This window comes from Vanellus vanellus (assembly GCF_965231255.1).
Source record: "Vanellus vanellus genome assembly, chromosome: 1".
Classification (NCBI taxonomy): Eukaryota; Metazoa; Chordata; class Aves; order Charadriiformes; family Charadriidae; genus Vanellus; species Vanellus vanellus.
The window spans coordinates 69,957,647-69,978,215 of NC_138905.1; the positions used below are offsets into that span (position 1 = coordinate 69,957,647).

At 47.9% G+C, this 20,569-nt stretch overlaps 1 protein-coding gene across 1 annotated transcript in view; it reads left to right on the plus strand.

Annotated features, from left to right (window-relative positions):
- The window catches only part of CECR2 (CECR2 histone acetyl-lysine reader), a gene marked incomplete at its 5' end in the record, with an annotated part of 98,106 nt that overhangs the window by 65,853 nt on the left and 11,684 nt on the right, over positions 1 to 20,569 (plus strand). Inside the window, 7 exons of the mRNA XM_082498391.1 lie at positions 7,989 to 8,172; positions 8,928 to 9,067; positions 9,559 to 9,663; positions 10,282 to 10,331; positions 12,685 to 12,854; positions 13,603 to 13,680; positions 18,481 to 18,637. Coding sequence (XP_082354517.1) covers positions 7,989 to 8,172; positions 8,928 to 9,067; positions 9,559 to 9,663; positions 10,282 to 10,331; positions 12,685 to 12,854; positions 13,603 to 13,680; positions 18,481 to 18,637 — 884 coding nt within the window. The remainder of the gene's footprint in view (positions 1 to 7,988; positions 8,173 to 8,927; positions 9,068 to 9,558; positions 9,664 to 10,281; positions 10,332 to 12,684; positions 12,855 to 13,602; positions 13,681 to 18,480; positions 18,638 to 20,569) is intronic.

A 20,569-nucleotide genomic window follows, 5' to 3' on the forward strand; every position in this document is an offset into this window, starting at 1 on the left:
GGGCAGCATCTGCATTCAGAAAACTAGTTCTAGTTAGAAGTGGAGGACAAGAGGCAGGTCTGTACATGCCTTGATGGTCTTGTACTCCAGCAATCTCTGCTATCTTTCTGGCTCTGGGAAAAGAAACTTCACTCTGGAACCTTGATAAGCCCAGTTTATTTCTCCCCCCCCCCCCCACTCCGCCCTATTTTGTGGTCTCATTCAGGGCCCATTAATGTAAGATGTCCTCCTTTTGTTCACAGCCCCTTGTAGGCCAGCTGGTCTTCTTCAGGCATGAATCAAAAGACGGCACTGAAAAGCAGGATGAACATGGGTGTGTGTTTGCTCCATAACAAGGGCTCTGACAGGGTTGGACCCTGCTGAGGTCTGTCACCATTTTGCTGTGGCCAGGAGTTACTGCTTCTCTCGAGACTGTCCCTGGCTGGAATTTGTGAAGTCTGTCCCCACCAGTGGTGCAGGGCAGTGGTTCAGCTAGTGGCACTGCTAGCTGAATTGGAAACGAAATCATAGAATGGTTTGGCTTGGAAGGACTTTAAAGATCACCCAGTTCCAAACTCCCCCCCCCCCCCCTCCCCCCCCCCCCAATGGGCAGGGACACCTCCCACTAGACCAGGTTACTCAAAGTCCCATCCAGCCTAGCCTTGAACATCTCCGGGGATGGGTCATCCATAACTTCTCTGGACAACCAGTGTCTCACCACCCTCACAGTAAAGAATTTCTTCTTAATATCTAATCTAAATCTACCCTCTTTCAGTTTAAAACGGTTACGCCTCATCCTATCACTACACTCCCTGATAAAGAGTCCCTCCCCATCTTTCCTGTAGGCCCCCTTTAGGTACTGGAAGGCTGCTATAGGGTCTCCACAGAGCCTCCTCTTCTCCAGGCTGAACAAACCCAATGCTCTCAGCCTGTCTTCACAGGAGAGGTGCTCCAGCCCTCTGATCATCTTTGTGGCTCTCCTCTGGACTCAGTCATGATTCCTGGATCTCCAGCTCCTCGGTCATTTTGCTCTGCTTCAGTGAAGTGTTTTGAGGAGGGGTCCTTCAAGGTGCTTGTTGCCCTTGAGCCTCTGCCAGTCCGATTGCCCTGATGACAAGTTGGCCCGTGGATGACAAGTTGGCCCGTGGTCTGAGGAATATGTGCTTTCTGTTGGCTTGCATGCCTTCTCAGCGAGCTGCACACAGAGGGCTTGCAAGGAAATGGGGAATATACCTATCCAACCCTTTTATCCCCAGAAGGATTGGGTAGTATCTTTTCCCTGCATCGTGCCTGACTTAGTTTCTCAGTAGGGTAAGTTGTTTGAAGGTAAAGTACAAGCTGGTCCATAAGGCTTCCTCCCCCACCTCAGATAAGAAAGCTCATTAATACAGTAAAACAAAAAAAAGTGTCCATTGTTACATGAGAGCTCAAGGTCAGGCTGGTAGTAGTAACTCATATTGCTTCTAAGGTCAGCCTAAGCTTTCTCTTTCTGACAAGCCACGATAGATTGATCGTGGGGGCCCTTACATTATTTTTTTCTTCTGAAATAGGCTTTGCTTCTCCTGACCCTGCTAATGATGTTTGACTGAGGTCATCCCAGCAAACCCTGAATCTTTCCCATTACCTTCTAGAGGGCTTGCCTTTGTGCCAAAGCATTGTACGCTTGTTAAGAATTAAGCTTTCCTGATCTCTGCTGCAGCAAAGAAGCTGTCTTGGTTGGAGAGGGGAGAAATATCTTGAATGCCATCTGTCAGTTAATGCTCTCGTTAACACCTGAGTGACTCCGAACGCCAAGCTGGTGCCTTCTTGCCAATTCAGAACTTAAAAGGTGCCAGCCCATAAGGTGAAATATCTTCAGTCCATAAAATTAATTCCTTGATAAAACGTCTGTTTTCATAAGACCTTGGTTTTTGTTGTTGTCATTTCTTTTGACTAGTGAGATCACAGAGGCAAAACCAGTTCTCTTGTGTGCTGCCTAAGAAGTCTTTCTTAATTTATTCCTGAGAACCTTGTAAAAGCACTGCTTGTGCTGGGTGGCTGAGGGAATCCAAGTTTTTTCAGCTTTTAAAGCTTTTACCAGACAGAAGTTTCACGTCTATTATTTTTCTTACTGGCTAACTCTGTAAAAGGAACTATGAAAGTAATTGTATTCCTGTTTAAATAGTCTTTGAGGGAAAGGCTGAGCTCTCCCAGTCTTGTTTTCCATGTTCCTCCCACATACGACTTTTGGGCAGGAGGTGGAGGAGGTCTATTGTTTCTGCTCTTTGTCGTCCTCTAGTTTTGTCAGGGTTCTTGGTTTTAATCTCAAGTACAGAACAATATACTGCCTGGGATAAGACATAGGTCAGGCTTGCCATTTTCCCAGCAGTTTTAGCTCAAGAGCGTTCCAGTATTTACTCTTCCGTTGCATTTTGTAAATTAAATGAAACAAGAGACTTAAAACACTGTCAACATGATAGATATTCTAGCTAGTGGGTCCAGGCAATTACTTGGAAGCTGAACTTTCAGGAGCCTTATCTGTGTGTGCCAGCAGTATCTGAGCATCGTTGGGAAGATTTTTGTCTCCAATATTTCCAACTCCTGACCCTAATGTTTCTTTTAATCCTATATTTACTCCCACAGAGCTGGGGAGTTTGTAGGGGGCAGTAGGGGTTTTTTTGGAGGGAAGTGGAGGGGGCTTGTAACAAAATTGGCAGCAATAGGCCAGCTAGGGAAGTGTGCTGTGACAGTTATTCCACACTCGGGCCATGGCACCCTGCCTGCGGGAAGTGCAGATTGACACGGGGATTCTCTTACTGAATCAGTGTTTGTTTTTGCTTTTGTTTTTTTGGCTTGATTTGTTTACAGTTTCCCAGCCAAGATTTTATTTACTTTGGAGACTTTAAAACTAAAAGCCCAAGTCACTCTGCTTCCTCTGGGCACGAGGATAACAAAAATAGGGGAGGGGGTGGTGTATGTATGTACTCATAATTCCAGCCCCAACAAGTGCCGGGTTCGCCCAAAAGGCATTTCACATTGAGTTTGCCCTACAGGGTGCCCGTGGGGCTGGGGTCTCCAGGCATAGCTGTCCCCTCCCAAGTGTGCTCACCAGAGGCTCCGACCAGATTTTTCCATATATCCCGTCAACCTTGTGAAATTTTCACCTTCTCTTCCAGACGTCTCCAAAGGAGCCCCTCCGGGAAGCCAGGGACAGTGACGAGCGTGCTGGCCAAGCTGCCAGCAGAACATGGCCCCACGCATTGAAAGCCCAGGCGCTGGGAAGGGTGCCTCTTCTGTGAGCAGGGGAAGCCACGGCAGAGGCAGACTGCCGAATTGGGATTGCCAGGCGGAGGGGAGAGGAGTCCTTGGATCCCCTCTGCTGGAGCACAGAGAAACCTCCCTCTTTGGGAGGCAGCCGGGCAGCAGATGGCCGGGCTGCAGCGCTGAGCTCTCAGGGGGTGTATCATTTCTCTGACTGTTCTGGATGCTGATACCCATGTTGGGGAGGAGCCCTTCCTTTGACTTGCTCCCGGCTTCTTTATGCCCTGATTTTTTTGCAGCTGCTAGTAAAGATCACAGGCAACTTGAGCTGCAACCTCGCTGGTACTCTTGTGGGTTGTCTGCCACTGTTCCTCCCCTTTGACACTGATGTGCTATGTTGCGTCTTTCCCTGCGCCCCAGATTTCCTCCTGTATATGTAGAGGTCCACAATGTACGATTAAAACTTTGAACCGCAAGTGTGATTCAGCTTTGACCTCCTTTCTAATCATTGCAAAAAAAGGTAGGGACCTCAGACAATGATGCTGTGGTTTCAGAGGACAGACGAGACCAGAAATTGCATTGGGCTCACTAGAAATCACCTGCATCCTTTTGGGATGTATCACATAGATACACATGTACTGTGCCGCTGCTTCCCCACTACAGCTATCCAAATTGCTTTGCCCATCAGGTGGCAACTGCCAAGTAAGTAATGCTGTGACAAGTGAGGGACACTTTGTCTCGGTTTTCTGAAATATTAATGGTGCTAGTGAAGTTGGGGTGGGAAGAAAGGCAGTCGGTGGGGAGGATGAAGTTTTATAGTTACAGAGTACTCTGAGGTAACTTTTCTGACCTCTTGTAGGTGATTTCTGTAATACTTTTCCTTGGTTAATGAGCTGTATGGAAGATGCTTCTGCTGTATGGCAGGGGGAGGTAGAATTGGTTGAGCTGTGGTGACCGTTGTGGCCCATGGTGTCACACTTTTTATAAATTGTTTCTAGGAGGTCCAATTTACTTTCAGGAGAGAGTTGATTTTCCTTTGGATACGTGCCCTGAGACAGAATGTGTCCATGTACTAGTTCATCCTCCTTGGGAATACTTCTATTTGTGAGAAAGGACATTGCTGACCTAACATTGTCTCCGTTGGTTGAGTGTTTTTACGAGTCTTAGAGATGCTGAGAACCTCGGGAAAAGACATACATCTGTCTCCTCAGCTCAGTGGTCTTCCTGCCTTCTTCCCACCTACAAAAGGATTTTTGGAGATTCTTAACTGCAGCGCAGACTCTGCAGGACTTGCCACACCTGCAGGTGTATCACTGTCCTACTAGTAAGCTTGAAAAAAGGGCATTTGCCAGACTGCCTCCAGTCCATTCCAGTCCTGGACCCTGTCTGTCTGATTCTTGGTTTTGAATTTTATGGATAATAAGTTAGTTAGCTAACAGTAAGTAACTGTTAGCTAAACAGTTAGTCCCGAGCATTTCTGCTTTGCGTGGGGAAGAATCCCAAGGGCAGGGTTCTCGCAGATAGCTGTGCTCCCTGCAGATTTTCTTCTCCAAACCAAGGGGGCTGTTTCAGAAACCTTTTTCAAAGGGGAATTTAATAGGGATAGGCTAAGTGAGACAAACCATAGGTGTAGCAGACTGGTTGAAGATGAGCATCTCACATTTGTCTGGAGAAAAGAGGCTGGCCTCCATGAAGAGGGAAAGAATATAAGTTGGGTAAGATTGAGAGTGATTGGGAATGCCTTGAGACATCTGGTTCCCATCTCTGGTTCTCATTTCTATCCTTATTCAAAGCGACAAATGCACAGTAGCTGTCTTTGAAAATTGATGGGGGTAGGAACTCAAAGTACTCTTGAGAACAGAGCTTGTAATGTATTGAACACTGGGTGGATGGTGGAAATTTCTAGTGTTAGCCACTTATGTGAAAGTCAAACTCAAACCAAATTGGTTAAGCCAACAGAGCCAGTCCCCAGGGGGAATGAGAGTTACATAGGCAAAGATTTCGGACGATCTTCTGGAATTGAGGGGCTTCCTGGATCAGTTTTCTTTGAGAGCGGCCAAAATGGTAGAGCAAGATAAGTGACCTCATGCAAGCAGTAAAGGTATCTGTCTGACCCATGTCTTTCCCTTTTTTTTGGTAGAAAAAAAATTTAGCCAGAAAAATAGGAGCAGACAAAACGCTGTTACTTTTGTTGCTTCTTCCTGGCATCCCATGTCACCCACTAGCTTTTCGGGATCCTAGGGAAACTGTTTTTTCAATCAATTTTATGGGAAATAGACAGAGCCTCTGTATCAGATCTGATTAAATAATCTTCTGCCTTGAGCTCTGACAGAGTTGAACAACTGAACTCAGGGGGCTGAAACTCGGATGCTCCCCGAGAGCTTACAGTAATTCCGCTTCTATGATGGACTAAGCATCCAAATACACACGTCACTTTCCTGCTTTCAGGAAAAGATACTCTTGTCACTGTTTCTGTTCTTGAAAGCTAGAGTCAGATCTATCTTTTTTTTTTTGTTTGTTTTAATCCAATGGCTTCAGTAAATATCTAATATTTAAGCTGCATGTGACCAAATAGTGTTCTTAAAGATAAAAATTCGATAATCTAGTATCACACTTCTTGCCAAGTTGAAGTCCTTGCTGTAAGTTGGATTGTGTCTTGAGGTATACAAGGAAGGCACTGTGTGAATGCACAGCTACTTCAGGTAGGTGTGCTGTGCACCGATTATTTCAGTTTTAAAAAGGGTAGTTGCTGTAGTTTTTACCCTAAAATTAGTAATTGAGACAGCACAGATATTTCATTAAACAGCCCTCCTTTATTGCGTTGGTGAACTTTGTGAGTGTAGGGGACTGTTTCAAGTTGCATTTGTTTGATTGCTGATATTAGTGGGGCAAAACAATGACACTCGGAAATACCGATGCTTTGCTTGTGTCATGGAGAAAAAAGCACACTCCAGGCTGCAGAAGGCACTAAATCCAGGTACATTCAAGCATCTGTTGTTAAATACAACCAGAGAGCTGGCAAAACTCATCCGGTGAGAGGAGTTAGTTATCTCTGGGAGGTCAGCTTGCATTTGACGTCAGAAAGAAGCAGGCTGGTGGGGAGTGATCTGCAGGGTGGTAGCATCAACTTCTCTCCACTCGAGGAGGAAGGCGAATGCTGCCAGGTGGACATGGCTTGAGGAATCATGTGGCATCTGTTCCTTCATTCTTGCAGTCACCATCCAGTCATGGTCCTTACAACGAGGTCCTGTCTTTGGCACACGTGTGAACCCCCCTGTCTAATAGCTAACTTCTTGTTGACTTTTAACAATCTTATTCCAGTTGGATCGCACTCCTCTATCTCTTTGTTCAAAAATAATAGCTTTTGTAGTAGTTAGCAATTTCTCAGGCAAATGCAATTCTGTAGCATTGGCATGGTTCCATTAATCATATAGAGTAATCCGTTAGTGCCAAAAACCTATCAAGTTGAGCTGCCTTTTTGAGAGCTGGTGGGAATTTGTACCCAGTGGTGTTCTTGCCGGCATATGGACTTCCCGTGTGTGCAAGAATGGCTGGGGCATGGGCGGGGAGGGGGGGTATCCCCCTTTGCTGTGCTCAGGGTACACCACTCGAGCAGGCTGAGAAAGCCTGGCAAGTCTCAGGACTCAAAGTGATATGGACAGATCTTAAAAAAGTTTTATATTTAGGGACACATGGCCTCACCAGCCCTTTTTCATTCCCTCCCCTGAAATTTTTAGCAGTCAGAATAAGGACTTAAGTCTTAAAATATAGACAGGAGTTCTTCAAGCCTGAGGCTCCATCAGCAGTCTAATGTGTGTCAGATGGGGACATTTACCCTCAACGCCAGATGAGGGAAAGAAATGTGTATTTCCTTGGGCTGTATGGTGAACTGCTGGAAACAAAAGGGGGATTTAATGTGGCCCACCTAGCAAATGAGAAAGATCGTTTTAGTAGCAGTGTTTATGAAGACTTCGAGTGTTCAGCTTGATCATCTGGGAGACTAGAGAGGAGTGTCCTCTGGACTGAACCCTGTTTGGGAAGTACACTCACATTGGGAATGAGCCTTGTTGTGTGGCAGGGTTCAGGCCGCGTGCATTAACCGAGCTGTGCAGATGTCCTGCCAGAGCCACTGGTGGAGAAACAGGCAGAAAGTGGCAGCACAGACAGAGGGAGAAGAGAATAGGGGCCACAACAGGAGTATGGGAAGCACACAGCAGCAAAGCAGGGAGGAGACAATCAGCTATGGAAAGTTTCAAAGCACTGAACCTGGGCATGGAAAACTACTTAAGAGGCAGAGAGAGGAACGGGGCTTGGCAATGGCACGTGTGAGGAACGAATGGAAAGCTGAAGAAGAGGGTCTTTGCAAGAAATGTGGAGAGGCGGAAGGGGATCAGGCTTGTCTGCTTTGTTGCATCCTATTTTAGTAAAGGGTCAATGTTGATGCTAGCACGAGGCACTACCCATTGGGATAGAAAGAGGATGGGGCTGAGGTGAGACCATGTTCTTTCAGGTAGGAAAGAAATAACAATAATACAGCATCGTGTAAGCTATATGTGTATAATGTGAAATCCCGCAGTGTTGCAATGACATTGCTAGCTTTTGGAAACCTGAGTTACAGAGCTGCAGCTAACCGTAGCTGTCATAGGGCATGGTTTTCCTTCAAGTGTTAACTGTCTCTATGTTGTGTTTGTTCAAGCTGCTCGGTCACACCAGATGTTTCCAGCATGCCGAACTATAGTGAGTTTGTGGGACTTTGTTTCCTTGGTTAGATCCCAGACGTTTCACAGCTACCTGGAGGACATCATCAACTATCGCTGGGAGCTAGAGGAAGGGAAACCTAATCCCCTGCGGGAGTCCACCTTCCAGGAGCTGCCCCTGCGCACCCGGGTCGAGATCCTGCACCGCCTCTGTGACTACCGCCTCGATGCAGATGATGTCTTCGACCTGCTCAAGGTGCTTTGGGCAGCAGGGAGAAGGGAAATGGGGCAGCTGCAGGAGCTGGGCCAGATCAAGGAATCTTTCTGGGAAGAGAAGGGTTGCTGCTACTAAATGTATTTTAAGGCCAGGTACTTGGTGGTGGTGCAGTGGGTTGGCAGTTCCCCATCTCCTCTTCTGCCTTGCAGAGGACCCAAGGCAAGCATGCAGGACTGCTCTTGGGGCCCTTGTCCTGCGCAGCTGTGTTTGTAACACGGGAGTCGCTGAGTAAATTGGCTTCATTGGCTACTCTTCCTGTGAAGAGTGAATTTGGAGATGCTCCAACTGTAATGGCAGGGCTGTGAGAGCTGAGACTGCCTTGCTGAGGGATGGTGTGAGATGAAAGGATGGGGCTGAAGTGTACTGGGGGAGCTGGGGGAAGGGTGGTGGCAGGGAGGGGGGAGGGAGCTTCTCAGGGCTGTGCGTGACTGTCGCCAGCACTAATTAGACCTTCCCTGTCAGGAGCACCAGAGATGAAATGTTAAAACGAGAGAGGCCATTCAAATTAGAGATGCCAATCTAAATCCCTCCCTGGACAGCGAGCGAACATTGCCTTCCCCCTGGAGTAACATTTTCCCAGCTCAGCCTGGAGGAGCAGCTGTACTGCTGCTGTGGCATGGTGGGAGGGGAGAAGGGAGGGAGGCGTTTGCAGAGGGGTGTCATCATGTTTTGTGTGACAATGTGGCCGCTTTTCAACTTGTCACCGTCTGGCGGGGGGCTCCCGGTGGGCGCAGGGCTTGGACGCCGACAGCCTCCGCGTGGAGCCGCTGGGCGAGGACAGCAGCGGTGCCCTGTACTGGTACTTCTACGGCACGCGGATGTACAAGGAAGACCCGGTGCAGGGGAAAACCAACGGAGAGCTGGCTCCAGACAGGTAACAGCTCCCCCCTGCCATGTCCCCCCCGTGTCTGGGTGATGCGGGGGGGGACAGCGCAGCCAGCCTGGCTGGAGGGCACTCCGCCTGACTGCTGTTGTGTCGGGGAGGGGGGCCTGGGAGAGGGCTGGGGCGATGCGGGGCGAGACTGGAGTTGCCAAGCAGACTGCGAGCTGCCCCGCGTCGTGCATTGTGTCAGAGCCAGCCTGCAGCCTTTGTGGCACCAGGAGAGCCTGCTGTGGGAGCGATGCTGCCTGCCCCACCGCATTCCTCCCCGTCTGCCCCGCACCACGCCGGCGGCTCTCAGATCAGGCTCCCAGCAAGTGGGAATCCCTCCTCTCCTCCCCTCCCTGTCCCGTTGCTGCTCTGATTTAATCCCTCCTTTGGTTGGGTTCCTAGCAGCTGTTCCGATTTCCCTGCCCTTCTCCCATCCTCCCAGCCGCAGTTCCCTGGCTCAGCAGATATTTCATGGTGGTTTTGCCGTTTCGCAGGGGATGTGGGGGGCAGACAAACGCCCCGAACGTTCCTGGGAAAACGGGCAAGAGACGAGGGCGACCCCCAAAGCGGAAAAAACTACTAGAAGAAAATTTGCTGAGGTATGGAAAGGTTGTTCCTGCAATAGACATAAAATGCATATGTTCCCAGAGGTAAGTATAATGTACTTCTGGGGTTCCCCCAATAAGTATGTATACACCATGCAGCCATAATTTCAATGCATCTCTGAAGTGAAGCAAGCTCAGACTTGGTGGGTCCTTTGATCACTTTCCAAAGAAAATTCTGACTGAGCTGGAAGCCAAGTTTGGTGAAACAGTGGGTATCACTCTTCCAACTGCCTCACTTCACACGCAGCTCCCCCGTGCAGTGCTAGGGCATACGCTCCTGATAAAGAACGCTTTCACTGCATAGTGCTTGAAGCCAAAATCCTGGCCACTGGAGTCAGTATAGATTTTGGGATGCTTCCCATAAGAATTGAAATACTGTCCTTGCCAAATGCCAGCCTGCATTCTTCACTTCTTAAAATTTTATGAATCTATGATAAATATATATGTGAATATATATATATATCAAGCCTCTGTTCTGCATGCTGGTTTTTTCATGGTTTTGCTGTGCATTGAATAATTGCTGCGTCCCCCATTCTTCTCCGAAGCGGCTGCATTTCAGTGGTGTGAAGTAATGTATTTATTGTATCACTCTTTCCCTTTCTTTTTTGGTAGGGAGAAGGCAGAAGAGAACTTGCTAATCCGCGAGACTCAGATAAGAAATGGTAAAGAGATTTTGCGGGGTCAGGGTTGATACGATCAGCTAACATGGCTCTTAAATTATCAAGGCCCAGAGAGATGCCTTTCTCAGGAAAGGGAGACTCTTTCTGTCAGGGGTTGGGGCTGAGTTCGGAAGGAGGGGTTGGAGTTGCAGGCTGCCTTGCAGCTGGGAGCCTGGGCACCTGCAGGCTTCCTATCTTATCGTGGATTAGTTTGGGATGAGGAAACATAACGTATTGGGTTACACTAGGCCTTGGGGGCCCAACTACTCACTGAAGTTGATGGAAATGTTCTGTGAATGGCCCTTGCTCCTCTAGAGATGAGGTGATCATAAGACCCTGTTTGTGGCAGATGCGTTTTTTCAGACCAGGAAGAGAGTGGGGTCAGTGATGCCAAGATGGGGAAGGAAGAAGCATTTTGGTTGTCCTCATCTCTCCTTCCTGATGGCCATTGGGTGGCTGAGCTCTGTAAATGGTGATTTGGAGATACCCATCTAAGGGTTAACAAGGCAAGCAGTAAAAGCAAGTTGGCAACATAATGTGAAACTGAGTCCGAGGGGGCTGGGATTCATTTGTCATACATGCGGATCCATTGGTTTCCACATAACCCAGGGGCTGAGCCTGCTTGTTGCCCCACAATAAAAGGCAAGGGTGGCATTGTCTTTGCTGTGCTTCCTTCCCTTCGCCCTTTGTCTTCACATTTCCCGGCGGCTGCTCCGGAGCTGGGCAACAGAGCTGGAGCGAAGTGCATTAGGCGCTGGGGGGTTTTATCAGATCACTGTCTTTCAGCAACTTGTGTCACTTCAGCTGCAGAGTAATCTTCTGGTGGGACAAAGCAGTGCCTTAGTCCGGGTTGTTTTTGAAACGAGTTGTCCATAGGCAGCTGGCAAGGGAAGGGGAAACGAGAGGGCAGGCACTGGGGCCGGCATGCAGGTAAGCTCCCCACTGCAGGTGGGCAGGGGACAGCTTCGCATAGCCAGGGCCATAGAAACCAGTACATGGTTGGTCCTTTGCCATCTCGGTTACCAGTCCCCAGTATGTTAACTTGAGCTGAAGCCGAGGGCGGGTTAAGCTATACGGTGGCCTGTGACCTGGAGCTAGCGCACGCTCCCTTTGTGCCGCTACCACAGCACGGAGGTTTCTGACAGAGAGCATGTGGCTGGAGGGAGGCTGCAGCTCTCCGGTCTTACTGGAGCAACCTGATAGCTCACATGCCAGAACCGCTGGCACTCAAATCCACAAAGGGCCCAAGGTCAGGTTCAGAGAGAAAAGGGCTCTGTTTTTTGCTTATTTATATATTTTTCATAGTTAATTTACTTGAAAATGCGGTGAGAAGCTGTATGACATCTGCCAGTGGGGGTGGTGACCATTGCTTTCTTTCCAGTAGCCTGTGGTTAGCTCTAGAAAAGTCTAGAGGGAGCCGAGAACCCCTCAGCCTGAAGGTCTTCCCCTCCCCAAAAATGGGCCACCACGTTTTTTGCTTAGAGAGCACCCTGGGGCAAAAGCATGCAGCTTGCAACCCATGAGGCATCTCTGCTCTGTGTAAACATTTGTGGAGCAGCAACCACATTCCCCTTCTCCAGGTGGGTGTTCCAACCACCATGAGAGAGTCCTTCCTTCACAATTAATATTCAAATGTTTCACACAAGGCGGAACAGCTCAGAGTGTCTTGGTAGTTGGGACATGCTTCAGAGCAGCGGGAGATCTGCTTCAGATCCCACTCTGGATCGAACAGGGATGGGATGTGAACTTTTGGAACTTCCCCCTCATCTGGCAGCCCGATGAAGCCCATCTTTCACTTCCTCTTCTGTTCTTTCAAGTGCCTGCAAACAAAATGTTTCATTTGGGGAGAATGGGAGGTTTCATTCACCGCAATTCACCGCAGCAAAGGTTTGCAGTGCTAAAAAAAAAAAATTGGCTTATTTCAAATAACATTAATTTTCAGTGTTTTTATTCTGCTGCCAGACTAAATCAGACATTTGCATTACCCTATGTCCTGCTCTGGCTGACAGCCTCCATTACAAGAAATTAAATCCTTTTCTCTGCTCGGTCTTAACTGGAATGGAGGCTTGCTATACAGGGATGTCACACTACCCATGTGCTGCAAAGTGCCACCATTACTTCTTCACCTGTGTACTTCCTCTGTGTCTTGGCATCACTTTGGGCATCGCTAGGGAAAGTAGCAGTGTTTCTGTTGGCTCGTGAGAGCTTTGGGTCTATAGCAAGGAGCATGTTTCTTATAACAGTGGCCACTGGCAGTATCTTTTGCTCTTCCTGAGCCCTGAGGAGAGGAGAAGGGATAAAGAAAAGTTGTTAGTCATATCTGCTGTGGAGATAACATCCTTTCATGTTGTTGAAGGGTCCCAAGGGCCTGGCCGTGGGACATGGTGGCTGCTGTGTCAGACGGAAGAGGAGTGGAGGCAGGTCACAGAGAGCTTCAGAGAGAGGACTTCCCTTAGAGAGCGGCAGCTCTACAAACTCTTGAGTGAAGACTTCCTGCCGGAGATCTGCAACATGATTGCGCAGAAGGTGAGGAGACATGACATCCTGTTTACCTCCCTATGACCGCTTCCAAGAGCATGGACATTTGCTGATTGAAGGAGAGCTAAATCCAAGCAGCCTGTCACCCTGTCCTGCTCCCCTCTTCTCCAGCCTGCAAGTGTCGTTGATGTGGGGGCTGCTTAGCTTGTATACGGGGAGAAGAACTCTCCCCCATGGAGTGGCAGGGCTAGAATCGATAATTAAGGATCTGGTTTGTGACTGCATGGCAGCATAGGTAGGATGGCTGAAGGGGTTACTGTCTTCAGCCATCTTCTGTGTCCCTTCTCTGCTAGCAGGGAATCTCTGTCTGCTTTTGAACTGCTGCAATTTACAGCCTAGCTTTTCTATGCAAACTGCCTCTGATTTCACTTTTACTGTCGTTTCTTAGCTGGCTCTGCTGAAGGGGCAGTGGCTGCTTTAGCTGTCCTAGCTAAGTCCGCTTGAGCTGGTACGTCAGAGCCCCGAAACTCCGAAGGGTGTTGTCTGTCAACTGAATGTTTTCAGGTGGGACAGATTTGGAACGGGATCCTTCAGCTAGCTGGCTTTGTAAAATGGGCTCTGCATTCAGCGTGATGTTCTTGGATTGAGTTCAGTTTGCTTGTTTGCTACCCTTGTAAAGCTAATAGGGATTTCATGGTCACTTCTAGCCCCCAGAGTTTCTCCTGCCAATATCACCGATGTGCCCTAATTTCCTCCACTCTCTTTTTCCTTCCCTCAATTCTCAACCCTGTTTCAGGAGAAGCGTCTACAGCGGACAGAGTTTTCTCCCAGGTGGATGTCTGACCATCAGCCCATCAAACCAATCAAGCAGGAGGTGAGGGGGGGTGTGAGGGGGAGGACGACGGAGGGAGGCGAGAGCAGATGCCTCCTGGGGGAAAAAATAAACTGCAGCATCGCTATTCAGTGGGAAGGAGTCGTTTGAAAGTGCTTGTGCTGAAAGAGAGATGGGTGGTAATGCCCGTCAAAGGCAGGCTGACACTCGGGGTTTCTATGGCGAGCAGGGAGGTGCTGCCCTCTGGATCGCAGAGGTAACCGGCCTCGCCGCAGACTCCGGTGCAGCTGCATATGGAAATCTGCACTCAGTCTGGGGAATTCCACTTCAATGAAAGTGCTGGCACATTCGAGGCAGTTCAAAGAAAAGTTGAAGAAGGATGAGAGGGCTAGAAGAACCGGCTTACAAAGGGAAATGACAGAAATTCAGCCAAGGGGAAAACGTGAGGCTGCAAACACATGAGGGTGTAGATAGTGCAGAGGGAGAGAAGAATGACTGATGCAGTACGGAGCTGAGCGAGGAGGGGGTCAGCTGGAAATGGAAGTCACAATTTAGGCGGCTTAAAGAAATGCTTATCAAACTGCAGCCTTGTCAGCTGAAACGGCTCTTTCCATGCCTCTTCACCCTCATCTCCTCTCTACCCCGTCAGTGTAACAGCACTGCCGCTTGCGGGTCTGTGCAGTGAACCAGACCCAGGAAAATGACTGGAGTTAAATATAACCTTTTTCTTTGGTCGGGGTTATTTTTAACGTAGATCAGCTTTCCGATCCAGTTCACCACGCAGCCCCCAACAGTCACGTTGGCACAGCCAGGGGCATGGTGCGGTGGAGATGGGAGGTCTTTGAACTGGCAACTGCTACCCGAAGCAATCGGTCAGGCAACATGGGATTAGCTTTGGAGGAAAAAATTGGCTTGATTCTATCAGGCTGTGGCATAATATCTTGCTGTAGATGTAATGAAAACATAGTTACCTGGTGTTTTGTCAGACCCTGGGAAATTAAACTGCAGGGAATATTCCATGTGAGCCAGGGTCAGGGGTTCCCACAAAACAAAGGAGAAAGTACAGTTCCCTGCAATAAATATAATTGCTTAGAATAGATAAATAAAAGGAAGGAAGAACCTCTCATCATGCTGCAGATAAAAGCCTGCCGAGAGGAAAATAAGACCCCAGCGATGGTCAGTTTGGGGCCAGAATTGCTCTCTGCAAAGCCCACCATGCAGGAAGCACAGGGACACGTGTTTGTTCACAGGCAGCAGAAATCCCAGAGGAGGAGGGGAGTGGGAAACACATGGAGCCTGAATGATGCTAATCAGTACCGCAGGTGCTCCAGGTCTGCGGCGGCAGAGGGCTGTTAATTGCTGCCTGTGGGCCAGTGAAACGTTTCCAGTGAGCGGGGGGCCCTCCCGGCACCCGCTGCGCTGAGGCATGGGGAGCCAGCCAGCATGAGGGTGGTGACACTCATGCCGGCTCCCCAGCAGGACATGGCAGTCACCCCTGCCATGGAGGAGCCAGGGAAGGTGCCAGAATGTCCGATGGCTTGTTTGCCAGGTGAGGGGTGGGCAGCAGGCAAGTCTTGGAAAGAAAACCTCAGCCCAGTGCAGGGGTGACCCCTTCCTCCGTGAACTGGATGTCGCTTCAGTCCGAGATATAACTGTTCCGTAGGCTCCTAATCCTGCGGGGGATTTCTCAACAGGTGGTTCAGATTAGCTCCTCATTAAAGAGCCGCCTGAGCAGCACCCTCATTAGGGCAGTGCTGCAGAAACCAGAGCAGGGAAGGTTTGGAGGGTGAGGGGTTGGGGCACCTGGGGCACCCGTGCCTCCTGGCCTTCTGCCCCTGAAGCCTGATACCCACTGCCTGGAGAGCAAAGCAAAAGGCAGAAGTTTGGCCCTTTTGGGGTCCCAGGGGGCGTAAGGCAGCGATGTTGTGTCCTGGAGTGCTCTCTGGCGGAGGGAAGGAGGCGGTGATGCCGTCGTCGCAGATGAGAGGGGTGTTTTTTATCCTCCAAGTGGGGAGGAAGCTGGAGAAACATCCCTTAGGCACCTCTTCATTCAGGAAGGAAGTTTAACTTATGTTGGGTTCTTGTTTTTATCGTTCCAGTAGGTGTCTGCTTTCATCACATTTAGTAAGAGTTTACTTGTTTGTGTTTGCTTATTTTTTTAACCCTGAGTTGCGCACCCTCATCCCCCATGGGCTTAAGTGGGACACCAGGCAGTAGGTCTCTCTGAAAATCTGGCTATTTCTATGTCTGAAGTGTCTCAAAGAGCCTGTGCCACCATTGCTGCTGCCCTGCAAGTGCTGCAAGGAGTAAGTGCAGTTGTCGCAGGCATCTGCTGCAGCCCTCAGTGCTCACTACACTGCACTTGTGGTTTCTGCTTTTCCTTTTTTTTGCTCTTCCTAGATCTGCTAGGATGAAATCCTTTCCTTTGCTTCAGATTGTACCATTGCTTTGTCAATGCCGTATTCGTGGTGGGTTGATGTGGAATGTGCTATAGATTCTGTGTCGCGCCGTTACTGTATAGGGTGCTGAATGCAACCTGCAGGCTTAGAGAGGCCCCGGCGTGAGCACTGCGGCTTGGATGGTGTGTTCACATTTCTGTAGGACATGAATGGTGGAAGCTGTATGAATCCAGGGAAAGGGAAGGTCTGACTTGTGCACCAACACTGGAAGAAATTGGTGTGGCACTCTAAGGCTGGCTTAGATGTACTGGCTGGAGAATCTAGAGGCTGATGGTCACATCCTCAATAAAATATCTTGGGGTACCAACTTCTGGTGGCTGATTCCTGCTCACCTCTTTCTCTTCCTAATTGCTGCAAAACCTGATGTTCTTTGGTCCCTGTTGCAATTTAAAGATTGATCAAGAAAGTTAGGGGAAAACTAGTTGATGATGATCAGGATTGGGCCTGAAAGGAAGATGATTGCAGTGCATGAGTAGCAAATAGGATGGTACAGTGGTTGAGAAAGGGATATGAAAAGTGTCAAAATTGGAAATGTAGAACACAATTCTGTAGGTTCTTGAGCTCTTGTACTTGGCATAGCAGTTTCAGTCCTGGGCATCCTGGTCTTTGGAGATTGATCAGTTGGATGAAAGGTCTGAACAACTGAGACAATTGGAATGATTAGGGAGCTGGAAGGATTGCTGTATATAGAAACCTTTAACCTAATTACAGAGACATGGGAGTTTTGTGTAAGTGTCTGAGGAATTCCATAAAGGCTGGAATGTGGCTGAAGAAGAGAATTTATGCTTGCCCAGAAGAGTGTAACTTGGAATAATTGGATGGAATAAGGGGATGAGAAATTAATTTTGAGGAGAAGCTGGCTAATCTAAAGGCGTGTAGACTCACAAAATGGCTTCCTTAGTCAAGTACTAGTATTTGGCAAAGGTCTGAAAAGAAAAAGATGGGTAGGGTTCCCTTGTGGTGAGATTGCGCTGCGGGTTTCGCTTAAAAAGACCATCACAGAATAGGTGTTTTTGCTGTCCAGTCTGTACCTAGATGCAGGATGCGGTCATAATGTCATCAAGAGTCCCATCACTCTCTCTTGGACACTTCTCCATGGCTGTTGATGGTTGAAGCGTAATTCTCTTAATATGTTGTTGCTGCTGGAGACAGGGAGATGCTTGTCCTCGGAGAGCTGCAGTGCGAGATTGTAGGGCAGTGCTATGTAGGGGAAGGGGAGGCAGAGGACGAAATGAATGTGCAGAAACCAGACAGCATTTCTAGGTGTTTATCAAAACGCCCCAAGGTTCCACTTCTAGGCAATGAAACAAGGACAAAATAGTAATCATGGTGCCAGATTTTTTTCTGGGGATTAATAATGGGCCTGGAGAAGTTGATGGTCTGAGCAGCAGCCAAGGGACCCCAGCCGATTGCTAATCCTCAGGAAATGCCTTAGTGGTGGTTGCTGGTTATTCCCTGAAAATGAAGGTGGAAAAAACTGTATGCACACTGTTCTTTTCCAGTTGATATTCCCTGCTGATAAGGCACACATATGTTGGTCTTGCAGAAGTCAAAGACATGGGAGTGGCTGGTGGATGACCGATTTGTTTGTCTTATAATTAAATTAAGCTAATAAAAGTAATTCCACACTGCCATATACATACCTTGCACTTTATTGGAGAAATAGGAGCAGGCGATCGCTGGTCTGAGAAGCCTGCAGTCTAAGTGGGATCAAACACAGCCTTGCAGCCTGCTGGCAGTGGGGAGGTGAGGAAGCGGGGCACTAAAGAGCCAGGCGTCCTTCAATGAGAAAACTGGTTGGGAGACCCAGCAGGAAAACTATCCAGACAAACAAGCTGGAGCTAGTTCAGGGGAGATTCGCACACAGAAGTATGGCAGGCCTTATTTTGAACTGGAAAGGAAAACGCTCCAAATGATACCTTGACGCAAGGCTGTATCAGTCTTTTTTCCTGTATTCTGTGTTTTATAGCAGAGCCAGGTTCGGTTGAGTAGTCCTTTCTGTTCATGCTTGCAACTCAGGGCTTTGCTAGCTGGAAGGGGTAGAGGTGTTGTGTGTGGGCGTCAACAGCCCGAATCCTTTGCCCAGAAGGGAGATACATGTGGTGCGTCCCTGGCAGAGTGGCAGCTTGTCTAACCCATCGCTTCTCCTTCCTTTGTCTGTGTATCAGTAGGATTTCATTGCTTGACAAATAACTTTCCTTTACATGTTGCTTTTCATCTGAGAATTCATATGTACAAATCCTTTTTTTTTTTTTTTTTCCTTTTTTTTCCCCCCAGCCATTCATTGTAGGTATGCTTTAATGCTCGCTCAAAGTAAACCTGCATCTGTTCAGACTTCAATAAGCCAATGCATTACAGTGTTTGGTGCACCATTTTGTCACAGGTAAACCCAAACGTGCTGAGTTCGATGGAGAAGCAGAGGCGTAGAGAGGAAGAGGAGGAGCGCCAAATCCTTATAGCAGTACAGAAGAGGGAGCAGGAACAGCTGCTAAAGGAGGAGAGGAAGAGAGAGATGGAGGAGAAGGTGAAAGCAGTGGAAGGTACGTGTGGCCAGTGTGAAGCAGGGGTGGAAACTTCCAAAGCCGGGATTGAGATCTTGAATTGAGACGTGCCATTTACATTCCTCCCCTGCCAGACCTGCCAATGGGAATATATTTTCTTGCACTTACCTTGGATAAATTGTTCTGACTGTAGCTTCTTTTCCTTTGTATATCTCCCTTGGCGATGGTAGCTGTTCTCTAGTGCACCCTTCAACTGTGTTGTCTTCCTTATTTTTGCCCTTGCCCCAGCAGTATTTTTTTTTTTTGCCCCTGTTTGTGTTGTTCCTCAGTTTTCTTCTGTCTACCCGCTTGCCTCCTTGTGGATTTCCCTGTATGCAGGATTAGCTGGCTTTGCTCTTGCTGAATGGCATTTGGTCCTTTTGGCCCAATGCATGATGAAAGAAGGATTCCCTTTGAGGAGAAAGGGAAGGGGACAACATGGGAGTAGCAAGAGTGCTAGTTTTATATTGCAACTGGCCTTATCAATTGAAGAACTAAGGATGAGGGGACCAGGCTACGTAGAGCAACAGAGGTGGCAACTTTAGGTGTTTGTCCTGTTTTTTCATGGTTTTGAATTAAATGCTCATTTAAGCTGTTCTGCAAGAAACAGCCATGTTGTGTTTAACATGTCATATTGAGGCACAGACAGGAGGCATTTGGCCAGTATGTGTAGGCACTGATGTCTAAGAGCCGGTTCATTTCTGACCACCTTCTCTCTGTCAGCCTCCCTTATGGGGATTCCTTTATCTGCTGCTTTTGCTGCAGTGGCTGGCTGGGCTCTTGCAGTTCCAGGAAAAGGCCGAACATCTTCAGAAAGCTGTGGTGGTAATGTGTGGTGGTATCAGTATCGTGAATCCTTAAGTGGATAAAGAATCAGAAAAGGGAAAAAGATTAAGTCCATGCAAACCTTGTAAACTTTCTAAGATGAAACAGTCTGCTGCCAGATGTTTGGTAGCAGACCAGATGTTATCTAAGAATAGTTTCTTTTACCTGCTTACCTTTCTAACCTTTAGAAAATCCAATTATTTGCTTGGCCTCCGTGTGTTCCTGGTTGCCAGTCCTAGCTAATCTGGTGCTTTAAACTGAGAATCATCCAGCTCCTATATCTGCCACAGATATCTGTTTCATCTTGGCAAATTGCATATTCTCTATCTGTATAGACAAAATTAATCTTGATGTTCCAGAAGATACATGTATCTTTAAAAAGGTCTTCTTTTGGTATAAGCTGTGTCCTTTCCTGGGTTAATTCAATCACATCATTTAATGCAAAGGCACCAGAGCCAATCAAAGAAAACAGTGTGGGATTGGGCAGCAAACTCTTTTAAGCCAATTTAGCATGCATTCATTCTCTTCTTGGCAGAGATGCTTTTATTTTGGTTTGTGCAGTTTCTTTCAGTTTAGTTTAAACTTGTCCCTAGTCAGTTTAGGCTAAGTCAGGAGAAGTCTCCTTTTAAGTTGGCACAAAAGCCTTTTGGAAAGGTTATTTAAGTGGCTGACTTGTTCAGTTAAATCACTGCAGTATTTTTCATCCCTAGAAAAGGCAGCTATCCAGGTAAAACTTTGACTTCTTAACCATCTTTCCTTATTGCCAAGCTCACCCTCCGTTAGAATTTACTTTCATGACAGTTCTTATGGACAGAAAGAGATTTGAAAATGAAGTAGTTTGTTTTGCTTGGTTCAGACTTGTTAAAACTGGGCATCTGTTGACAGAGATTTTAGGGTAACAAAGACTTTCTCCTATTTTGCAGTCTGTTTGGGATTTAACATTCATTTTGTAAGGTCTTGTGTACAGGGGTGATGTGAAACACAGGGTGAAATATCTGCTTTCTGATGAACTTCATCAGCACTTCACCTGCTTCTCGGTTTTGGACTGTATGCCTGTTTTTAGATTACATTGTTGTTTCCAGTCTGGGATTTCACTTCCCCCCACTC